Below are 17,285 nucleotides of genomic sequence, written 5' to 3' on the forward strand. Positions count from 1 at the left end.
GTAAGTGACTTTGGTCTTTCTTCTTCTTCTTCTTTTTTTATTTGTTTATTTTTATTTTTATTATTTTTGTTTTTTGTTTATTTTTATTTTTTGTCAAGTCTTTTTCTCCAAGTCTCCAACAGGGGTATTTTGGTCTTTGATCTGTACCAGAGCCAACCCTATTTTGTCACTATAAATACACTGTCAATCATTGGGAAATGGGTCAGAGAAAAATCATTGACACGTCAATCAGCAGCCACAGAAAGTCACAAACCCTAATTTCCTCTTTCCTCTCACATTTTCGGATCAAAGCAAGAAATCATTAAAAACATTCAAAGTTTCCAGATCCAAAAAAAGTCTCAACAACATTCAACATCAAAACAATTCATAAACACATCACCAGTTCATCACAAAACAAATCCGATCTCAACACCATCATCACTCAAACAATAACAGATCGGAGAGCTCAAATCCAAGAACAACAAACACAGACAGTTACGAAATCAAAGTGAAGAAGAAGATCCGAGCCTTTAAGCGCCACGCCCAGTTCGCGAAGAAGAAGAAGGAAACCGAATCTCCTCCAACACAAAAGAAACGCGCCTGGACCGGATCGGAGGTAGTTTTTTTTGAATCTTCATTGTTAGATCTAGGTCTGTTATGAACTGTTTTTGAAATTGTGAATCCGGATGTGAGTTTAAAACGAAAAAGGAATTTCGAAACTGTTAAAAGTTTTTTAGAAAAGAGGAGTTTGAAGCTCCGGCGCGGTGGTGCCACCACCGGCCACCGCGCCGGAAGATACAATCCCATCAGAGAAGATGAAGATTGTTCTTCATTTTGATCTTTTCCTTTGAAATTATAGAGAGAAGTGAGAGAGTTTGGTTTAGAGAGAGGATAAAAGAGAAGAAATGAAATCACAAACCAGAATATTCCTTTTATACTCACTCTCGATCCCACGCGCGTGCATCCACCGTTATCTCATGCTCCCTCATGTTTTTATGCCACCAGATCTGGATAGTTCCACGATCTGATGGCCATTGTTGAAACTGTCTTTTAATCTGGTGCGCCCTTGCTGTTTACTATCGTGTTCCTGCTCTTTTTTAAACCGTTGGATCTTAGATCCTATGGCTGTGATGAATCCAGTGAATGAATCTGGACTATTGATTTAATCCAATAGTCCAGAATTAATCCTGCTGAGCCAATGTTTTATTATTTTTTATTTTTAATTATCTTTATTTTTTAAATACTGTTTTTACACTTTTTTGACATTTTTGTGGTTAGAAAAATTCCAAAAAAAATATTTTTTCTCACTATTTTAATTTTCCCTAATTTTAAAAATCCTTTCTATTTGTTTTCTTTTGTGTTTTTTGTTTATCTCTTATATGATGACCTTAATTTTTATTTGTCTTAATTCTTGCTTATTATTTCTTATGTCTCATTCATCATAATATTTCTTGTGATTACTAACTATTTAATTTTTGTCTTGAATCATAGCATGCACATTTAATTTTCTCATTATTTTATTTTGTCATTGACTTAGTATGTATAAGTAGGGAGTTGATGTAATTTTATTTCTTGCATTTTATTTTGGCATAAAGGCCTTAGGGTTGTATCTAGGAATTGATGTAATAATGTAGGTAACACAAGCACCGACACATGCACCGACACTACCACATTTTATTTACCGCTTTCCGTTAGTTTTTACGATGTTACGTTAGTTATCACCGTTAGTTTAGAAAAAACCTTTTTATCAAAAAAAATCAAATATGTCAAATTCAAAAAAATCATTTTCTTAGCAACATTTTCTCTTTATTTTCTTAATCAAATTCTCAATCAATCTTAATTCAACTTCAACCATTTCTTTTCAAAAATCAATCAACCTCACTCATTTCTTTTATCTCATGCCTTGAGGCCTCTTTCTCTTCTTAAAACCCATTTTCAAAAAATCTTAAAATCAACCTAACCCACCAAAGAAATTCTTGAGTGGAACTACGTCGGTTTTGATCCCTTCCCAAAAGGGTACGTAGGCAGAGGACTTGTCCTCCCAAATCAAATAAAAACAACCAAAAACATACTTCTTCTCCCTCCATTCTTTTACTTAGATTTTTAGGTAATAATTTTTCAAGTAAGCAAATGAATTTAGCACAAGATAATCTAAGTAAGCGGTTCCTTCGGAGTACCGAAGTCGTTTAGGGTGCTTAACACCTTCCCTATCCGAAACCAACCCCCGAATCCAAAGTCTCGATAAGGGTTTTTACTCATTTTTTCCCTTCCCACGAATAAAAATTGAGAGTTCAAAGATTGACGATTCAAATCAATTAATGGTTTGATATCCGAAAATTGGGGAGTACAGCAAGTGTTCAATTTTTTTAAAAAAAGCTAACAAACAACACCTAGGGGGAGGAAGGGCACACCTTTAACGTCACAAACGACAAAGAGTCCAAAATCAGGCAACATTCTAATCGGCAACCACCCCAATAATTTCTTTATCTCAAGCAATAATGCAACGACTTCCGGGGGGATGCCCTCGTCACCACTACATCAAACTTAATTTTGATTTCATTGCTAGAGAGCAGGTCGGGTTTGATATAAAAAGGCACTGTCTCTCGACAGGTTTGAGAATGCGATAAAAAGCTTAAAATAAAGCAAGATAAAATATAAAAGTAAGTTTACGCATGTAAACTCAAGGAAAAAAGTAAAATGCAATGCATTAAAATAAAAGGGGTGGTCTACAAATCACTTTACATACATTCTGTATAACTCGTTTCCCTGGACGCCGGTAGTTTGAGTGTTGTAGAATTCTGTATATGATTTGCGACCCTCTTTCCGGCTTGGAAACTACTATTTATACTAAAACCTAGATGGGGGACCACTAAGCCCATGATTAGCACTTCCTCCATCTTAGACCATCACTTATCCTACGTTTTCCACTAAAAGGAAACCGCTTCTTTGCTTGAAATCGTGCTTCCCGCCCTTTTGCTTGTCTTCGACGCGAAACTGCTTTGCTTTGTCGAGACTCTAATGCGCCTTAGGCTTGATGCCTTTTCGAAGCTTCCTCAATTTGAATTCGAAAAGCTCTTCGATTCCTGCAAAGTTACTGGTCAAAACATATATTTAATGAGCATGTCAAATTTACAGGCTAACACTCGGAAGATCCTCTCTATCCATTGTAACCACACTTGCGCTCCTTCCGAGTCGTACCTCCTCTTGAACGTCGGCTGATTGTTTCTCAAGTGTTGTCAGATATAGGGTGTTTAAATATTTAAATTATTTCTGTTTTGTACTTTGGTGCTCCTTTTGGTTGTACCTACAATGTAGGACTGCTCTCCTATTGAGGAGTTTGACTATTTGTTCCTTGCCAGTGCATAAATGATGTATATTTTGTTCGAAATGTCTTGTGCTATATTTTGAGCTCAATTGGTTATACCGAATTTGTTAGACTGAACATTTGAATGCGTGCGAGTTCGAACTAGACACTTTGCATTTGTGTTTCTGAGTTTTTGTGATGTTTACTATTTTATCTATAGACCAAAAATATATTTTTGGGCATTAAAAAAGAAAAAGAAAAAAAACTTTATCTCCATTTGACTTCATTCTATGTATATCATAACAAGAATCAATGTCAAGTAATTTTAACAACCGATCTACCAATCTATTTTGTGTTCTACACCCTATCCCATATTCTTTTGCTTTCTCTTTGTAATAAAATGAAAGAGAGATGTCTCTTCGCTTGGTTACAGAGGTCGAGTCTATAATTAACATTTTGGTTTCCACATACCATAAAGTCATATAAAGACTAAGAAATAACCCTCTCTTGGTATAACCATGCTTCCGGCATATGCATGACCTTATAGGCATAAAATTATAAATCCAGTGTAACTAATTTTTGTTGACTTGAAATAACCCTTCCTTATCCATTACTGATAAGAGCTTCTCATTTAGAATATCGGATTCTAATCTATGTGTTTTATCTACCTGCAAAAAACCCAAAAGGAACTTTTAATTAATTAGTTCCCGAAGTTACAATGAGTATAGTACTCAGCATCTCTCCATTGGACAGGCACATAAATATTTGGACAGGTATACACATATATATATATATATGGTCAAATGCATCTAAAGGTCCTTTAAGTTTTTCGTTTTTTTCAAAGTGGTTCTTTATGTTTCAAAAGTCCCAAACAAGTCCTTTTAGTTTTTGAATCATTTCAAACAAGTCATATTCTAGATAGCATAGTTGATAATTGCTTATTTGAACTCATCTTTGGTACAAAATCTGGTTCATAGCACCCACTTAAAATTAGTCATCTTTTTAGGCATGGCAAATGGTGGATAATGTTCTTTGTTGCTATCATCTGAATCATCACCACCATTCTCTAAAAGGACTTGTTTGAAACGATTCAAAAACTAAAAGGACTTGTTTGAGACTTTTGAAACTTAAAGGGCTTGTTTGGGACTTTTGAAACTTAAATGACCACTTTGGGAAAAACGAAAAACTTAAAGGACTTTTAGATGCATTTGACCAAAAATAAACTAATTTTTGAAAAATTAACACACCTGGAAATGCAAATTATAGAAGACTCTCCCTCCAAAGGTCTGAGATGAAGAAAGATTAAGCAGCAAAAGGCCATCATTTTCCAAACACATCAAGATCTCAGAAAGTGGAATCTTGTGGACAGTGTAACATGAAATCTGAATGGTAATTTCACTATCATTGAGCCAACTTGTTGAAACTACAAAACCAGAGTTGTAACTATGCTTCTTCCTTTGAGATTCTTTGCTTAGAATAAACTCTTCTACTTGTGGAGAAAGTCTCAATAAGATCTCATCCTTTCTCTTAATTAGTCCCTCTACTTGATTCTGTAATTCAGGTATGTATTTTAGGACTCTTGAAATTGTTGCTGGAATGCTCAATTTCTTCTGAAACATTTATGTATAAATTAATACTAACACAGTATATTGTGATATCCAAAAAGTTCATCACAACTAGGCAATTAAAAAGTAAAAAATTAACAAAAGCTTAGAGAAGGGACTGATTACTTACCATTTGATCAAAAACAGGAAGAAGTGAACGAAGTGAGGAATACAAATTATTGATCTTCTTGCGGCGATCGCGTTCGCTAGCATTATGAACAAGCTTCTTGACCATGCTAAGGTCACTGCTTGTGGATTGTGAGGGATCTGTTGAATTAATTTCTGCCTCAACTTGATCATGAAAATTAAATAATTGATTCTGATGCTGGTTATGACTTAAAGACTCTTCAAAGGGCCATCCAATTGTTGAAAACATAGGAGGAGATATCGCTAACATAATGTTGATGTAGCAGTTGAAAACAGTTGATTATGAAGTTTTCTATACAACATTAATTATATATATAACCTAACTATCATGGTATGCACCCTCTACGCAAGCATTCTACTATATTTTATTGTTAGGAAATAAAAAAGATAAATATATTTTTGGTCCCAACAAATATAGTATTTCACTTTTTTCAATGTTTATAAAATTGATTTCCTAATTTTACGGACATTTAATTTATCAATTGTCACAAAATAACTCATCAACTGACATAAAATCCACACAACAGTTAAATCATTTGTGTTAATCGAAAGACAAATAAATTTGAATATTTTAAAAATAAATTAGTTCATCAAAATTGATATCGAATATAAGAGTTTAAAAATTATACTTTAAGATCACAAGTCATCATTACCATATCAAATCAAGTGGGTGTGTAGGAAAAAATATTATTAAAGGACATAGTCCTTTTCTTCATGTAGATAATCTAAGACATTATTATAACCGGGATGACTATGATAAGCCATTAAATTATTGTGTCACTTAAGAATTAGTTAAAATGCGCATGCAAGAGTGTGTCTGCAATGTGGCATCTATGTTCTTGTGTGTATCAAAAGGAAGATGACACGGACAAAAAACGTGACATGGATAAAGAAGTGAATAAAAAACGAAATTACACGTTCCATAATTATTTATTAATTTGTTGATGGGTTGTTTGTCGAACCCCAGACAGCACCAAAAAAATATTGATAGGTTTAGCTTAATCGATGAACTGGAACTCGAAATCACACAACGCATTCTACACACCGAAATTCACAGTTGATGCTTCATGTGGTTTTTTCTCCATTCTCCCTTTTTCGAATTGTGTTGACGAGTCCTTCTCCTTTTTCTACTCCTTCTGTCCCTTCGGAATTAAGAGTGTTCTTAAGACCATATAGTCTTTTTTCGGTATATTGTTCATTCGGAATCAAGAATGGTCTTAAGAGCATAGTCCCTTCAATTATTTATGTCTCTTTAGAATAAATAATAATTTAAGATCATAGTACCTTTTCGGTATAATAAGAATGATTTTAAACATATATATTATTCTTCTATTCATGGAGAAGTTAAATGTTAGAATGGTCGTAGCACCATATTTGAGTGGTTGAAATACCATATTGATATTTGAAGAAGTTAAAAATTAGAATGGTGGTAACACCAGATTTGAGTGGTCTCAATACCATAATAGAGTGGCTACAGTACCATATTTGTTTCAGTATTAAAAGAGTGGTCTTAGTACCATATTGAAGGTGTAATTCTCGAACGGTTTTCTACAGTGCAGTAGTTAACCGCAGCTGGACTTGTTTTATTCTGGAGGCGGCGTGGTTGATAGTCTGCCTTGCACAATTTTAGGCAGTGCCACGAAATGTCTTAAAAGAGCGACCTGATCGTGACTCAACCTAGTAACAACTTCGCTAGAAAATAGAATTTAGAAAACCAACATACAACAGTTTGGAAATCCAAAAACAATAAAAGTGGTAGATTATTTTCGCTCCACTGTGTGCTTAGTTTGTATTTTAAAGACTCTCATATTGAGTTTAAAAATCAAAATGTATCAACCACGTTATTATGAATGAATAGCCATAAGCAGTATCGAAAATAAGCGGTCTTTTGTCAAGAAAAAAATATAAATACATAAATCACATAACTTGACTTAGAAACTGTATGCATTCGAAAAATTGAGAAATCGATTTATCTGTCTGGAAAATATTGATTAATTGGAAAAAGTATAAGAATGGGTAATTATACGAACGGTAAAAATATCAATAATTGAAATTAGACAATCTCTATGAGTTTAGGTCTGGGGTTCGAACCCCAGACACCACCAAAAAAATATTGATAAGTTTAGCTTAATCGATGAACTAGAACTCGAATTTCTAAAGCTATATAGTTGACTTAATGATGCTTTTCTTGAAGATATTTTATCTAAAAAAATAAAAATTTCATCATTTATTAAATCCGTCAAAACTCGATCCAACAAACTCTGATGTTAAGTCGGTTTTTTTTTTTTTTTAAGGAGATGTCAAGGCTTGACATCTACCTTCAACAAGATGTCCAAGCCTTTGTTGAAGGCATGTTTTTATGACAAAGAACCAAGACCCATATTTAACACCTACAAATAGTTATGAAAAAAAAGAAGAAGAAGAGAATACTATATAATTGCTTGAGACATACACAGTACACTTGGCACACACATGTAAGGAGAGTTGACAATATTGCTAAGGAGAATAGAAAATGCAATATACCTCAAACATACTACACGAGCCAATGCATGGCATACACGAGAATATACGAAACATGATGCATGACTTATAGTAGCATATGTTGAATGTGACAGTATGATGATCATAATAAAAATTATATTTAAATTTGTGGTTAAGAAAATACTATTTTTTCCTTGAAATATATATATATATATATATATATATATATATATATATATATATATATATATATATATATATATATTTGAAGTTCAATAAATAGTATAGTAAATGAGAGAGGATTTGAGCATTCAACGAATGATGACTTGTGTTGATCAAATACAATTTAGGAATATATATGTACAAAGTCATTGTCAATAGTCAATACATGGTTAGTTGTAACAGAAAAATCAAATTAATAGACTATAACTAACTAACTCTAACTAACCAATCATTACAAAAGTTTATTAATGTTGACATACTTTTCACCCCCTCTCTAAGGAAAGAGTTGGTGTTTTTGGCTTCCAACTTGGAAATAAACTAATGATTTAAGTTTGTTTGCGAGTTTGAAGGAAAGGGAGGGGAGGGGTTTGGAAAAAAAAAAACGAGTAAGTAGAAGAATAGATGACATTGTCTTTTAACCCCCTCTCTAGGAAAAGAGTTGGTGTTTTTGGTTCTAACTTGAAAATAAACTAGTGATTCAAGTTTGTTTGCGAGTTTGGAGGGAAGGGAGGGGAGAGATTTCAAAAGAAAAAAAAAAAACGAGTAAGCAAAAGAATATATGACATTGTGAGGGGAAGACTTTGGGGGATAATTTTTCTTTATAATTCAAAATCCTTCTCCTTTGAGGAAACTTCAAAATTGTATTGTAGTAGTGATTTTGGCTGTTTTGGAGGGTTTACATGAATTCTTCAAATCTATAGTATGTAGTTATAATATTCTTAAAATTAAAAATATATTAAGGGTCTTGCTATCCAGTGTCCTAAGGACAATGGTTAAGGAATCTATAAGTAAAACTTTTGTCTTGGAAATATAAACTATTGCAATTGACCAAGTAATAATTACACTGTTTTTTATTAAAAACTTGTTATTGTTGAATTATGGTGTGATGCTAAAAACTTTGATCTAAGAATTAACATCCATCCACACAAGTTAATGTTACCTAAGTTGGACGCTAACATTAAATTATATTTGATCCAAGACGGTGACACTAAATCAGGGTCAATTAATTGTTAAAATTGGTATTTTTATTTATTTTTGTATTATTTACCAGTAAAATTTAGTAATAATCAAATATATGTTCAAGAAGAACAATGAGAGGTAAGAGATAAACAACAAAACAACTGACAATGTATATAGGCAAATTACCCAAAAGAAAACTCATAAAAATACCAATATAGACTCTACCCAACGGAGGGCCACATCACCAACACCAATACAAATTCCACCTAACTGCGAGCCACCATCAACACCAATAAAAAAAATAACCACCGAAATCAAAGTCAACACCTAAATCAAAACCAAACCCCTAAATAATCGTCGAAACCAAACTTCAGCGAAAATCACAAAGGATATTGTGAATGGCCACATGCACAAATTCCAAACCGTTGTCATCCGGTACTCACAAAAATTTCTATAAAAAAACCATCAAACCAATCAAAACCCTGCGAGCAGATACCCATCTTCTCATCACTATAGCTAAGTCCAATTAAACACCCGAAAATGTCTTATTCCACCACTCATTTAGATTCCACTACCAAAAATTTGAGTCTAGAAAACAGACTCTGATCTCGAATCAAAAGTGATCGGTCCACCATACGCGAAATCACTAAAACACTCCTTAGTTTCTGGTCCATCAGAGAAGACACCATAATCAACCGAAAAAACATGAAACTAGACACTAATTCTCGATCTCGAAGTAAAAGCGATCAACTCAACAAAATCCAAGAAAACAAATTCCTAAAGGAAGTCAACAATTAGAGCAGTAGCGTAAACAGAACAAACTCAAAAAGAAGAGTGTTGTGAATCTTACAACTAGTCATAGGCTATTATAGGAATCTCCATGTGGGTAGATGTGGGATCATTGTATATATTGTGAATCATTTCATGTAAACTTTCTACTTATAATAGTTGCATCTAATGAAGTTTGGCTGTTGCACATACCACTTTAGTGAAATCATTTGGTTGAGAAAATTATTAAAATGATCACAGGTCGATTATTCACCCACACTTCTATATCGTGAAAATCAAAATGCTCTTCATCTCCAAGCAAATCTCATTTTTCATGAAGAACCAAACACAATGATATGGATTGTTAAATACGCTAACACTCGCAATTAAACAACCACGAGCTAAGATTTTCACAAAACTCAGTTAAGTACTAAGCCCTTCATGCACATAATATTCAAGTTATGTAATCACAATCGCCATACTCCAACTTGAGAGGGACTAATAGTGACACTACTTGAAAAAGCAAAATTAGGGATGGAAATTAGTGACGAAAAAATAAAATCCCTCCTAAATTTTTTGGTCGCAAAATTTAGTGACAATTAGAGATTGATGTCACGTTTTCCCTCTTTAAATTTCCCTCACTAATTTTTGCTTTTTTAATAATGCGAATTGGCCATAAAAGGATTTCTTATGCAAAAAAATTCAGTTTTCATTTAAATTTCACTTAGATATTAAGATGGACATAAGTTTGATATAATAATAGATAGTTATCACTCATCTTTTAGTTTTCTTATCTCTTTGCAAATTGTGGACATATGGTTAATTACTCATCTTTTAGTGTATATGAGAAGGACAATTTATCTTTGGCAATTGAACTCAGGCGGCTTCTAGCGTGGGAGACTAAATCAGGTCTCTCACCGTGAGTGACCGTGTTTAAACCGTTGGATGTACCTCAAAATCAACATGCGGTCCAGATTGCTTACCAAGGACCTGTTGCTACAGTACCTAGTAGGTGAATTGCAAATTGTACTTTTGCATGTGATTTTACCCATAACTAAAATTTGAGAATTACACAACTTGCCCTAATGGATAGAATATTTATAAATACCTCCGGTCTTAAATATTTAAAGTAAACGTGATATAACTCTTTTTATTATTATTTATAACCTTTATTTTACAGATAAATTTATTTAACAACTTAAAAAAAAATCAGACTTAACAAAATATAACGTGAGACATGATCAATGGTCATGGTAATCTTTTCACACACAATTTCTTGACCACTCTTTTCTTTCTTCTTTATCTTCTCTCCTTTTTCTGGTTTCCTTCCCATTACCATCCATCCTTACTATCAACATGTCCAGCATCATAAGTTCTTTACACCCAACACCAGTGTTCATGGCACCATTAAAAAATATTTTGCTGATATCTAGTATTCATTGAAGAACAACAACAACTTAAAAAATATTTTTCTGATATCTAGTATTCATTGAACAACAACAAAAACGGCAATAAATCAATTTTTTATTTCCAGAACCATTTTTAAATCAAGAGCGTTTTTATCCATAACTGAAGTTGAGTTTTGTTGAAACTAATCAAAATTATTTCAATTTTGAGTGTTTAAAGATGCAAAAAATTGCTTGAAATCACAAAGAAATGGTATTTGGTTCGTGAGTCTAGGTTAAAATTGAGTTTTTGGTGTTAAAATGGCTTAAAGTTATGGTTTTCTCTTTCGGGTCATAAAACGGGTCGTTACGACCCGTCTGGAGGTTGAAGATGCAGGTAAAAAAAATTAATAAAAAGACATTGATGCAACAAAAGTATCGAACAGACAACCTTGATCATCAAAGTATCCAATTTACACCAACTGTGCCAAGCATTTTTCTTAATACCAATTGATTTCAAATCAATTCATATTTAATCCGTAAACGTAATGTAAATTGAGACCCTGCATTTATGGTCCCTGCATATTTAGCAAACTCATGTGTATCATTCAAAATTTAAAATTATTTTTTGAACTCTTATTTAATACATTATAAAATTATCTCCTGCAATAGTTTAATTTTTTTTAAAAAGGGATGAATTTTATATGAATTTTAAATTTTGAGCGCTTGAAAATTCACATTTATTTCATATCTTGTAAAAATAATCTAATTTTAAGCGCTTTGTAAATTTTTTTCTTTTTGGCATAAGTCAATCTGACAAACTTTCACTTTAGAAACCTAGTTAAAAATGACATTCCTCCTCCGACCAAGACGGACTTAATTAACTAACGGTTAGTTTGATATGATCTAAATGAATTAAGAACGAAGTAAGAATTAAAATTTCGGCAATCTAAATATTTCATATAAGTTAATCCGACAAACTATTCCTTCAGAAAAGTAGTCAACTTGGTCGAAATCTTTTATATAAATTTTTAATATCACACACACCCTTAGGTCACTATTATAAGCAAAAATTTATATTTTAAATTCATTTAATTTAATAAATAATGTATACGGTCTTTATTAAATACCACATACAACAATTATTAAATGAACATAAAATATGAATTATTGTTTATAATAGTTACCGGATGGTATATATAACTGCGAGCATTTGATGTAATATATTGCATTAATCATAGGACTCTTTTATTGCTTAATTAATATATTGAATTAATCATATCAATTTTTTATTGGTTAACCTTTTACAGTTAATAATAATCAAATTATGTAAGTATACAATAGAATTAGTGGTACAGTTGGTTTGATTAGTGTCTATTGATGAAAAAAATTGTCGTCGGTTCGATACCCATTGCCTGCATTGTATGAGTTTTTTTTTTTATTTGTTTTTACTACTGCATCTTCAACCTCTAGAAGGGTCAAAACAACCCAGTCGAAAATCCTCGCGACCCGGAATAGAAAAGCTATAACTTTATGCCATTTTAGAAAACTCAATTTTAATCTAGAATCATGAAGCAAATAACAATTTCTTGTGATTTCAAGCAATTTTCTGCATCTTTAAACACTCAAAACTGAAATATTTTTGTTTTCCAACAAAATATCCAACCTCAGTCATGGGAAATAAAGCTCTTTTAATTTATAAATGGTTATTTAAATAAAAAAAATTGACTTGTTGCGGTGGTTGTTGTTGTTTAATGAATATTGATGATACCGATGATGGTGGTGGTAGTAACTTGTGGGATGGTGATGCTGGTCATGTAGTAACAAGGATGAATATCAGAAAAAATAGTTTTTACCAGTGCCATGAGCACTATTGTTGTGATGATGGTGCTCGAAAGAGATGCAGGGAAATCAGAACAAGGAGAGAATAAAGAAGAAGGAAAATAATAATTAAAGGTAGTAACTTATTTGGTTTTTTAAATAATAAAAAAAAAGGGGGGACATGCCAATTTCGTAAATAAAAAAACTCGAGTGAAATATTTATAATTAACTTAGATGGATCAAAAGTATAAATAGCAAAAATAATATAAAACTATTAAAACTAGTGGTGACCTGCAATTGCAGGTTTTTTCTCCCCTCCCACCGTGAGAGACCTGATTTGGTCTCCCACGCTAGCCTGAGCCTTGAACTCATGATAAGATTTATATACACCACAATTTGATTTCAATTAATGTACATTAGTTATGACATACACTGAAGGGAATGCAGTGTCAATTTGGCCAACTACGCATATAACAATGCACACAAAAATTTTCATACATCATAAAATTGAAATATGTTAATTATATTGAAACAACCATTCCACGCATATCCATTTAATTTCCTACACCGTATCTCATATATTCCTACTTTCTCTTTGTAAATAAAATAAAAGAGAGATGTCTAATTAATACATTTAGGTTTCCACATACCATAGAGTCATATATAACTCCTAAGAACTGTCACTACCGTCCTATGAAAAATGCTATATAATGTGATGATGCCATATCAAAGTAATGCAACATTTTTATTGTTTTAAAAACTCTCCTTCCTTCTCCATTATTGATAAGAGCTTCTCATTTAGAATATGAGATTCTAATATCTGTGTTTTATCCACCTGCAGAAAACCCAAAAAGAGCTTTTAATTAAATAAAATTAATTGTTGCACCCCTTTTATGAGTCTATACATCGTGAGAAAAAATTAGCTTTTAAATTATTTTTTTATTTCTTCTCAAGTTATTAATTATTTGTATAATAAAATATAGTTTTCATAATTTCTTATATTTTGAGTTCTTAACATAATATTCTGAAAATAATTTAATGATCAGCAAAGTTTTAAATATGCATCTAAGTGTATTTCTAAATTTAACATTTTTTGAAAATAATTTTATAATGAATATAATAAACTAACATCATAATTATATATGATGCTTCAAAAAACCAAATCATGATTATATATGAGCAAAATAGTCTTTTTTTTTTTTTTTTTTTTTGAGGGAGATGAGCAAAATAGTTATTAAGCTTATTTTATAATTTAAAAAAATAATAGAAAAATGTCGAAATAAATAATCAAGCCTAGTGAAATTAACACACCTGGAAATGCAAATTATAGAAGACCCTCCCTCCAAAGGTCTTTGATGAAGAAACATTAAGCAGCAAAAGGCCATCATTTTCCAAACAAATCAAGATCTCAGAAAGTGGAATCTTTTGGACAGTGTAACATGAAATCTGAATGGTAATTTCACTATCATTGAGCCTACTACTTGAAACTACAAAACCAGAGTTGTAACTATGCTTCTTCCTTTGAGATTCTTTGCTTAGAATAAACTCTTCTACTTGTGGAGAAAGTCCCAATAAGATCTCATCCTTTCTCTTAATTAGTCCCTCTACTTGATTCTGTAATTCAGGTATGTATTTCAGGACTCTAGAAATTGTTCCCGGAATGCTTAATTTCTTCTACAACATATAGGTATACATCAACAAATATATTAATACAAGTTGCGATTGCAAAGTTAGGTTTTAATTGAAAAAAAAAAATCAAAAAATGAACAAAAGCAAAGTAGACAAACAAAATACGACAGAAAGGAATTAATTAAGTACCATTTGATCAGAAACAGGAAGGAGTGATCGAAGTGATGAATACAAATTATTGATCTTCTTGCGGCGATCGCGTTCACTGGCATTATGAACAAGCTTCTTGACCATGCTAAGGTCACTGCTTGTGGATTGTGAGGGATCTGTTGAATTAATTTCTGCCTCAACTTGATCATGAAAATTAAATAATTGATCAACAGTGTCTTTGTAGAATGAATTCTGATGCTGGTTATGGCTTAAAGGCTCCTCAAAGGGCCATCCAATTGTTGAAAACATAGGAGGAGATATCGCTAACATAATGTTGATGGAGTTGTTGAAAATAATTGATTATCAAGTTAAGTTTTCTGTACAAAAATAAGTGTGTATGTGTGTCTATATATATATGACCATCAATACATTGCATCCTCTATGTAAGCATCCTATATTTTAATGTTTGAAAAATTAAAAGTTTAACATATTTGTGTCCCTACCAAATAGTCTTCAATTATTTTCAATGTATAACCATCATCTCTATGTAATCATCTTGTATTTTAATGTTTGAAATATTAAAATTACAATATATCTGTAACCAGATAAAATAGTCTTTAATTTCTCCTCGAGAACTTAACTTAGTTGAAAAAACTTAATTTTAGGGCATTAAATTATATATACAGGGTCAAAATTCGAACCCTACACACACCACTTATTTTTTCCATTAGTTATAAAATTGCTAGTCTTTAATCTACTCAAGTATACCCATATCTCTAGTGATCTGAGTTCCCGCCATCTAATCTACTCTTCTTACTACCAAAATTGCATGTCTTCTCTCTGCATGCCAAAATCAACTAAGTCTAGTTTCTACCATCTTTTCTACAATAAGTCCTACCCCAACCCTCTCTTTAATGTCGTCATTTTTAGTTCTATCCTGTCTAGTCTTTCCACACATCCAACGCAACATCATCATTTATGTTACGCTTACTTTATGTTTGTTCTGGTTCTTTACCGCCCAACACTATATCTCATACAACACTGTAGGTCTTGCTGTTGTTTGATAAAATTCTCCATTCAACTTAACTTGTACTTTCGCATCACATAAAACACCTGAGACACTCCTCCATTTCATCCAACTTATTCGCAGGTCTACATCTCCTTTTAAACTATGTAATTTTTGGTATGATATAATTTTCAGCTTTTACATCTAAGTTATGAACGTAATGAATCAAAGTTCGAATCCTTCCACAACATATTGTTTGACGACATCTCGTATAGGATTTCTCTAATAGCGGAAAATGATGAGAAATAAAATAAAGTCTAAATTTCATTTTTGGTCCCTTAATTATTTAGGTAGTATCGCTTTGGTCCCTTAATTAAAATTCGATTTATTTTGGTCCCTTAACTTCTCTCTATTACACATTTTGGTCCTTTCCGTTAGTTTTAATTCAAAAACGTTAGATTTTTTTTCATCTTCTTCTCCTCTTTTTCATCTTCATATCATCTCCATCAACCTTCAACAACAAGAATCCCAAAAAAATTCCAGAAGAAAATGAAGAAAACCTAACGCTTTTGAATTAAAACTAACGAAAAGAACCAAATGTGTAACGAAAAGAAGTTAAGGGACCAAAATAAATCGAATTTTAATTAAGGGACCAAAGCGATATACTACTTAAATAGTTAAGGGACCAAAAATGCAATTTAGCCTAAAATAAATAACAAGGATCAACTTTGAAAACTTAGATTAAGTGTGGGGACCAAACATAATAAAACAATTAATTTATTAAAGTTTAGATAAAGTATTTTATAATAAAAAAGTGATAGTGGATCTTAAATAAAATTCTAAAGGACGTCTTTTTCTTCATGGAAAGATTCAGATACATTTTTATAAGTAAATACCAGGATGAGTATGCTAAGTGCGCATGCAAGTGTATGTTTGCAATGTGGCATCTATGTTATTGTATTTGATAGGGAGGGTGACATGGATAAAGAACTAGGATGTAAACCGAAATTACACGTTCAATATTTATTAATGTTGCATATACATAGTCAAGTGTTGCAATTTTCCACCCTTATGAAATACTTCTTCCGTTTTAAAATGAATGTCGTTTAATATTTTTACACACATATTAATAAATGCATTAATTAAAAGAAAGAAATATGTTATTTTACCAAATTATTCTAATCAACTATTAGTTTGTTTTCCATTAAAGAAAAAAGAATATTTTGGAAGTAGTGTATATAATATTAATTGAAGGGTGCAACTGAAAAGAAAAAGTTATTATTGCATTCGAAACTGAAATGACATTTATTTTAAAACAATATTTTTTTTGCTAAAACGACAATCATTTTAAAACGGAGGGAGTAAAGTTTTTGTAGTGCAGTTTGGATTAGTTTTGACTCAAAAAAGCATTTGATGATTCCGAGTTATAGCATGTATTTTAATGTTTTGCAGAGTCTTTTTGTCTTTCATTTTAGGAATATATAGAGGATTAAAGTGAGTTACGGATAGTTTGGGAAATAGCATTTGAATTTAGTTAACGTGTGTCTTGCAATTTCCTAACCAAACAACTCCACAGGGTGTCGTAGTGTTTTGAGTATAAGTCAGTGGGTTGATCCAATCAGAAAACGTCTCATGGAATTCGCGAACGCATGAAGACTAAGCACGATATGAGATATTGAAGTCCAAACTACTTGGAATTTTTTTCTCCCAAGCACATATCAAAGATAAAAATTACAATGATAACAAAACATCATGTGATATTTTAGGCTATGTTTCTAGTGATTTTCTTTGCATTTGAAGGAAAATAAGAGGTCATTTAGAGGATTTAT

The 17,285-nt window shown here is 31.9% G+C and overlaps 1 protein-coding gene across 5 annotated transcripts; it reads right to left on the reverse strand.

Moving 5' to 3' along the window:
• Window positions 1-2,659: 2,659 nt before the first annotated feature.
• LOC25483183 (transcription factor ORG2) lies at window positions 2,660-14,836 on the reverse strand. Of its 5 annotated transcripts, none has more exons than XM_024775654.2 (4): window positions 14,627-14,836; window positions 5,018-5,154; window positions 4,531-4,890; window positions 2,660-3,951 (listed from the first exon to the last, which is right to left on the reverse strand). In XM_024775654.2, exons 1-4 carry the CDS (start codon window positions 14,778-14,780, stop codon window positions 3,856-3,858), a joined length of 747 nt encoding a protein of 248 aa, XP_024631422.2. In that variant the 5' UTR covers window positions 14,781-14,836; the 3' UTR covers window positions 2,660-3,855. The 5 variants fall into 5 exon arrangements, with proteins under 5 accessions (XP_024631422.2, XP_024631418.2, XP_013467287.2 ...); XM_024775650.2 differs by having other exon boundaries at window positions 4,531-4,893; XM_013611833.3 differs by lacking the exon at window positions 14,627-14,836 and having other exon boundaries at window positions 5,018-5,350.
• Between the last annotated feature and the right edge of the window lie 2,449 nt (window positions 14,837-17,285).

This window comes from Medicago truncatula, chromosome 1 (assembly GCF_003473485.1).
Source record: "Medicago truncatula cultivar Jemalong A17 chromosome 1, MtrunA17r5.0-ANR, whole genome shotgun sequence".
Taxonomy (NCBI): Eukaryota; Viridiplantae; Streptophyta; class Magnoliopsida; order Fabales; family Fabaceae; genus Medicago; species Medicago truncatula.

Bases quoted from the DNA above. Each gene is read 5' to 3' on its own strand.
- LOC25483183 (XM_024775650.2), bottom strand. From the start codon at position 14,780: ATGTTAGCGATATCTCCTCCTATGTTTTCAACAATTGGATGGCCCTTT. The intron at 5,155-14,626 runs ATCCCTCACAAT...TTAATTCAACAG, and splicing joins GGCAGAAATTAATTCAACAG to ATCCCTCACAATCCACAAGC. The intron at 4,894-5,017 runs GTAAGTAATCAG...TAAATGTTTCAG, and splicing joins TTCCTGTTTTTGATCAAATG to AAGAAATTGAGCATTCCAGC.